At 44.6% G+C, this 7500-nt stretch overlaps 1 protein-coding gene across 2 annotated transcripts in view; it reads left to right on the forward strand.

Annotated features, from left to right (window-relative positions):
- Window positions 1-7500, forward strand: part of rps6ka1 (ribosomal protein S6 kinase a, polypeptide 1) — a 100253-nt gene that overhangs the window by 7670 nt on the left and 85083 nt on the right. For both annotated transcript variants that reach the window (XM_048248816.1, XM_048248825.1), the window contains exon 2: window positions 1771-1815. In XM_048248816.1, coding sequence (XP_048104773.1) covers window positions 1771-1815 — 45 coding nt within the window. The remainder of the gene's footprint in view (window positions 1-1770; window positions 1816-7500) is intronic.

Raw genomic sequence — 7500 nt, forward strand, 5'->3', positions numbered from 1 at the left:
GTGTGTGTGTGTGTGTGTGTGTGTGTGTGTGTGTGTGTGTGTTTTAGGGCCAAACTACTTCATTTACCAAGCCTACTCTAAATCACAGTTATTGAATTTCAGACAAGCTGACAATTTTGTTGCTTCCTTTAGAAATCAATTTGCAGCAGTGGTAGATAAAGACCTTGGATCTTAAAGTGTGTGTTTTGCACACCTCACTCTAGCCCTTGGTTCTTCCACTTACCCCCATCTTGCCAGTCAAGACTGTTTCCCACAGAATTGAACTCCATTTGTGGTGGTTGGTTTGCAGAATTCACTTGAATACAACAGTTTTTAACAATTAGCACAGTGTGGTTATGATGCTAACCAGATTGAAGCACAATTTAGTACAACCTGGAAAATCATTGTGTGGTGGTCAATGTTGATATTGTGGTGGGCCGCCACAAATAAGTCAATGTATGGAAAACACTGCAAGAAGTGAGTTGTTCAAAACCTTTCTTTTGAGTAAACTCTGTGTACGCAAGCAATGTTCTCAATGCTCAAAGCTCAGTGTACCTGACAAAGAAAAGATATCCGCATCCAACATCTCTGTGTACCTGATGGAAGACCTGATCGGTCGGAAACATTGTGTCATTAAATTGGCAGCGCGTAAGACAGTGTGCGGATATCTTTTCTTGTTCCTTTGTATTGGCTAGTATCCTGCAGCAACTATAGAAAGCAAGTGAACTGCTGTCGGAGGAACAGGGAGGAAACGGCAGACTGACCGAGCGAGGAGTATCGTCAAATCTCCTCTGAAGCTGTAGGGGGAGCTCTGTAGAGAACACTGTGATCAAAACGGGAGAAAACAGCCAAGACATTTTATTTGTTATTATTGTTTGGTTTTGTTTATGTAAAGCACATTGAATGACCTCTGTGTATGAAATGCGCTATATAAATAAACTTGACTTGACTAGGGTCAGAGCCCAGGGGCCGTTAACTGACTGGACGCAGAAGTCTCCTACTCTTGTATGGTGACGAGAGCTGGGCAGACCACAGCACGTGTGTGTGTGTGTGTGTGTGTGTGTGTCTCCACATTCTCTCAGCAGCGCGTGATCTGTCGACTCTAATGAATATTTTAACATGCTTTTATAACGATCCGTGTTATGCTTTGCTCTGTTGAGCAATTCAAATGTAGCCTAATGTGTGACTTGGCCTGGTTAGCCTAACATGTACCACCAAAAGTGTGTGTGTGTGTGTGTGTGTGTGGCTTTCTGAGGATGGTATGGCATATGTTGTGTAATAAAGGGAGGGAAGTTCTTCTCTTTGTGTGCGTGTGTGTGTGTGTGTGTGTCCACATTCTCCCCTCATGGTGGCCCTCCATGTGCTTTTAGCTCAGAGTAGATCCCTTAATTACATGTTCAATATGATCATCATATGACTCATCAACACGCCCTCATGCCTGATAGTGAAATTAAAGGATGATGGCTCACAACAGCGTTGATGGTTTACTTTCACTTTTTTTGGCAGTTTTATTGTGTCCCAATGTTCATTATTAGACGAAATAACACTAATAAAATATAATAAATGTTCATTATTAGACAGTTAGCCAATTTTGTAGTATTAGTCATAGGTCATAGGCCTTCTCTGTAGTCCTTTTAGTCAATTAAAGAGTGTGTGTGTGTGTGTGTGTGTGTGTGGAAAGGATGGCATCGGCAAGTTGACTGGGTCTGTCTAGTTTGTGATGTCCAGTCACACACGCACATGTCCTTGCCTGGGTACTGAACACAGTGTGTGTGTGTCTCTCTCTTTCAGAATGGACAAAGCACCACAGATGATGGAGTCACATCTGCAGACAAGGTAGGAAACAGTGGCAACACGCTCACACGCGCACACACACACACACACACACACACACACACACACACACGCTCTCTCCTCTGTCCAACTTATCCAGATATCCCTTTACACACACACACACACACACACACACACACACACACACACACACACACACACACACATGCTGCTCTCTCCTCTGTCCAACATATCCAGATATCCCTTTACACACACACACACACACACACACACACACACACACACAGACATATCTGCGGCTATACTCTGTAATTTTCCGTGGGGCGATTGCTTTTGATCTTTGTTGACTGTGTACATCAAAGCCAAGAGGATGAGGCTGACCTATCATGATGTCTCACTGCGGCTGAGATATCCACGTGTGTGTGTTTGTGTGTGTGTGTGTCTGTGTGCATTCTATCATGATGACTCACTGCGGCTGAGATATTCACCGTGTGTGTGTGTGCATCCTATCATGATGTCTCACTGCAGCTGAGATATCGACGGCGTGTGTGTGTGTGTGTGTGTGTGTGTGTGTGTGTGGCCTATCATAATCTCTCTCTCTGTGGCTGTGATCTGCACTCTGCATATGACCCCCTGCCCTTCAGTCCCCACTCCCACTCCCAGCCCTCTCCCCAGCTGCTCTCAGCAGGGTGTTTGTTGTGTGTTGGAGTGTGTTGGAGTGTTCCTGCTCTCATCAGGGTGTTGGTGTGTGTTGGTGTGTGTGGAGTGTTCCTGCTCTCATCAGGGTGTTGGTGTGTGTTGGTGTGTGTGGGAGTGTTCCTGCTCTCATCAGGGTGTTGGTGTGTGTTGGTGTGTTCCTGCTCTCATCAGGGTGTTGGTGTGTGTTGGTGTGTGTTGGAGTGTGTGGGAGTGTTCCTGCTCTCATCAGGGTGTTGGTGTGTGTTGGTGTGTTGCTGCACATTAGAACACTGGCCTGAGAGGGACACACACAGCGGGCAGCATTATTAGTGAGTGCGTCTGTTGGGATCTCGGGTCAAGCTGAATTCATGAATTTTAAAAGGTGCTTGAATTGGGTTAGGTGTGTGTGTGTGTGTTTCAGTGGGGTAGGCAAGCAGTGGAGCGAGCACGCACACACACACACACACACACACACACACACACACACACACACACACACACACACACACAATGAGAAATAATAAAGTAGGGGAGTAAAGTACCAGTTTGAAAAGGTCACTCTGTTTGTGTGTGAGGGTGAGGCATGGCTGGTTGGTGTGACTATACATCACAGGCATGATCACAGCATAATAAGGTTCCTTAAGGCAACCCTGTTTGGTTACACACACACACACACACACACACACACACACACACACACACACACACACACACAGTCAGGCGCCGACACATTATCCCCTGAGCTTCTTCTGGCCTCGGGCTAATGCGCAGTGACTGAGCAGAATCCGTAAGCCTGGCATCCAGCGTGCGCTTGCCCTGGTCCAGTTCTGACCAGAGGTGGGCAGAGCCATGTCCATCTCTCTCTCTCTCTCGCGCTCTCGCTCTCTCGCTCTCGCTCGCTCTCTGGCACAGGCTGCCGACGGTGAACTTTGAAATGCACGTTCTGTATCAGTGCAAACACTGGTTGCCATAGTAGCCAAACACTGCACCCTGCCTGCCTTTGTCTTCACATGTTGTTCTTCAGAGAGTATACACACACACACACACACACACACACACACACGGCGTGAGCAGGACAGACCGGGGCCAAGGGACGCTCGCTGGCTCTCCATCGGGCTTCACATTTTAGTGGCTTATGTTTGGGCACTCATGAGAGCCACGGCGAGCTCTAAGAATAGGGTCTCCATGTCAAAGAGGCGTAATTAAATACTGGTGCATTGTGGGTAATCCCCAGAGAAGGGTCAGGAACACCGAAGACCTCAAGGCAAGAATCCCGCAGCATGCTGTTCCCAGACCGCTTGATTGGGTTCTGATTATGTGCGTGTGTGTGTGTGTGTGTGTGTGTGTGTGTGTGTGTGCTGGACGTGCGTTGGCCCGGGATCCTCCTGATGTGGAGCCGTCGCGTTGTCTCTGGGTGCATTAGCCGAGGTGTGTGTGTGTGCTGGACGTGCGTTGGCCCGGGATCCTCCTGATGTGGAGCCGTCGCGTTGTCTCTGGGTGCATTAGCCGAGGTGTGTGTGTGTGTGTGTGTGTGTGTGTGTGTGCGTGTGCTGGACGTGCGTTGGCCCGGGATCCTCCTGATGTGGAGCCGTTGCGTTGTCTTTGGGTGCATTAGCCGAGGTGTGTGTGTGCTGGACGTGCGTTGGCCCGGGATCCTCCTGATGTGGAGCCGTTGCGTTGTCTTTGGGTGCATTAGCCGAGGTGTGTGTGTGTGTGTGTGTGTGTGTGTGTGCTGGACGTGCGTTGTCTCTGGGTGCATTAGCCGAGGTGTGTGTGTGTGCTGGGGGCCGGCGTCTTAATTTAGCCCTCCACAGCGCTGTCCCGATCGACAGCCAGGAGGGAACGCAGACAGGCCGCGGTAACGTGATCCCAGGCGATGATGTCATGGTCATGTGACCCAGGAGGATCTGCACATGACAGATGGGCAGATGAACTCGGACGTGATTTAAATCGAGCAGCCGAGTGATTGTCGTCCAGATGGCTAGGACCCCCTCAGATCTTAGACACACTCACAAGGCAGGTGACCAAGCAGTGATTTAGAGTCTGATGGTACTCCACAGACTTCATAAGACCATTGGAACACACACACACACACACACACACACACACACACACACACACACACACACACACACAATGAGATGAGTTTCAGCTGCAGGTGTCTGCCGTAATGACGGTGACAGAGATCTTGACAGAGATCCGCTTACTCCTCGTCACTCCTGTGTCATTTATTCTCTCTATCTCTATCTCTTTCTCTTTCTCTATCTCTATCTCTATCTCTCTCTCAAATTCAAATATGCTTTATTGGCACGACAAACCATATGATGCATTGCCAAAGCGTTCACAGGAATAATAATATAATAATAATTAAAGAAAATACAAATACAAAATGATATAAACATGTACAAACATTGTTACACTTCGTCACACACACACACAGCACGTCACAACCATACAAGACCATTGTCTGTACATGTGCATAGGAAAACCAAGACAAAACAAAACAAACAGGAGACATGGTGTAACAGACTGGGGCTGGGGAGCAGTGTTATGTTGAAGGGTGGAGGTAGTGGGGTGATTATCTTAAGTAATGCCTTCTCTCAGGTGGGAATGATGTTGTTCAAACACTCTCTCTCTCTCTCTCTCTCTCTCTCACACACACTCTCACACTCTCTCACTCAATTCAATTCAATTCAATTCAATTGAGCTTTATTGGCATGACAAAATACAATTTGTATTGCCAAAGCATACATGTACGTAGTAGTGTGTAAAGACATAAAACAAAACATCATGCATCATACATTACTGCAACGGCAGTGTGTGTGTGTGTATTTGAGTTTTTGTGTGCTCCACTGATTAAGTGACTCCCTTTGTTTATGGCAAGCATCTACTGTATATATCTTGCTGCGACTCTTGCGCTCTTTTGTTCCTCGCCTCGCATTTCTCTGAATTTAGGAAAGAATTGATCTCGTATCTCTTTCCATTGGCAGCATTCAGCCAAGAAGTGAAGCTCTGTTTCTATGGCATCTTGGTAGCAATTGGTGCACAGCCTTTCTTCTCTGGGCAGCCAGGTTTGCCTGTGTCTGCCCTTCTCAATAGCCAGACTGTGATTGCTTAGTCTGTACCTGGTCAAGGTTTTTCTCTGTCTGGTATCAGTGACTGTGGATAGGTAGTCTGCCACAGTGTACTCTCTGTTTAGGGCCAAATAACATTGAAGTTTATTTTGTCTTTTTGTTGTTTCAGTCCAATATGATAAGTAATTTTGTTTTTCTGCATTTATAATTTGGTTAGGCCGAATTGTTTGAGAAAGGGTGGCAAGGTCCTGAGGCTGACTATTAGTTGTGTTAGTTGTACTATTAGTATGTGTGAGTCTCAGGACTAGCTGGATGAGGGGACTTGTTTTTACACTCATCTCTTGGCTTTTTAGGGCTTTATAACAATAGGAGTTGGGGTCGCTTGTTTTGAGATGTTCGAAGAATTTGATAGCTCTTTTTTTCAATTTTAATTAGTAAAGGGTATTGGCCTAATTCAGCCCTGCATGCATTGTTAGGTGTGTTCCTCTGTACCTTGAGGATGCTTTTACAGAACTCTGCATGCAGGGTTTCGATTGGGTGTTTGTCCCATTTTTCAAATCCATTGTACATAAGAGGACCCCATAATGCCGTATAATGAAATTGGTTCGATAACTGTTTGAAATATTTTGAGTCAGATCCGAATGGGTATGTCAAATTGAATAGTTTTGTTGATGCTTTCTCTTTCAAATCATTCACGGCCAAGTTGAAATTACCAGTTGAACTGATTTTTAGCCCAAGGTAGGTGTAACTTTTTACTTGTTCGATTGCATATGTACCAAGGGTTAATTTCTTTCTCTGATGTCTGGATTTTTTCTGGAAGGTTAGTATTTTTGTTTTTTGTGGGTTAATAGTCAGGGCCCAGGTCTGACAGAACTTGTGCAGGACGTTTAGGTTCTGCTGTAGACCCTCTTCTGTTGGAGACAGCAGAACCAAGTCGTCCGCAAAAAGAAGAAATTTGATTTCGGAGTCATTTAATAGGAGGCCAGGAGCTGCTGACTTCTCGAGTCTTTTTGCCAATTCATTAATATATATATATTGAAGAGGATTGGTGATAGAGGACAGCCCTGTCTCACACCCCGTTCTTGAGTGAAGAATTCTGTTTGTTTGTTTCCAATTTTAATTGCACATTTGCTGTTTAAATACATTGTTTTTATTATGTTGTATGCTTTTCCCCCTACACCAGATTCAATAAGTTTACAAAATAGGCCATCATGCCAAATAGAATCAAAGGCCTTCTGGAAATCTACAAAGCAAGCAAATATTTTTGTTTTATTTTGGTTTACATATTTATTTATTAAGGTGTGTAGGGTGAAAATATGATCTGATGTTCTACATTTTGGTAAAAAAACAATTTGACTTCTACTCAGGGCATCATGCTCGATAAGGAAGTTTATTATTCTATTGTTTAAAATGCTACAAAATAACTTCCCCAGATTACTGTTTACACAAATGCCCCAGTAGTTATTAGGGTCTAATTTGTCTCCACTTTTGAAAAGGGGTGTAATGAGTCCTTCATTCCAGACATCAGGGAAGTATCCGACACTCAGAACCAAGTTGAACAGTTTTAGAATAGCCAGATGAAAATTGTGGCTTGCATTTTTAATCATTTCATTGAGGATGCCATCAGGGCCACTTGCCTTTCTTGGCTGCAAGCCTTTGAGTTTTTCTGTTAGTTCATTTTCTGTAACTGGGTAGCCTAGTGGGTTTTGATATTTATTTATTGTGTTTTCCATGTCAATCATTTTTTGGTAAATTTGGGTTTGTTCTGGGTTCATGCTGTTTTTTCCATAGAGGTTTTCAAAGTAACTTTTCCATACTCCTCCATTTTGGATGGCAAGTTCCTCATGTTGCTTTTTGTTAAGTTTATCCAGTTATTCCAGAAATTATTTGAATTTAAAGATTCTTCAATTGTCTCTAATTGATTTTTTGTGAACTGTTCCCTCTTCTTTCTGAGTGTTTTTGTATTGTTTAAGCT

This window comes from Alosa alosa, chromosome 1 (genome assembly GCF_017589495.1).
Source record: "Alosa alosa isolate M-15738 ecotype Scorff River chromosome 1, AALO_Geno_1.1, whole genome shotgun sequence".
NCBI lineage: Eukaryota > Metazoa > Chordata > Actinopteri > Clupeiformes > Clupeidae > Alosa > Alosa alosa.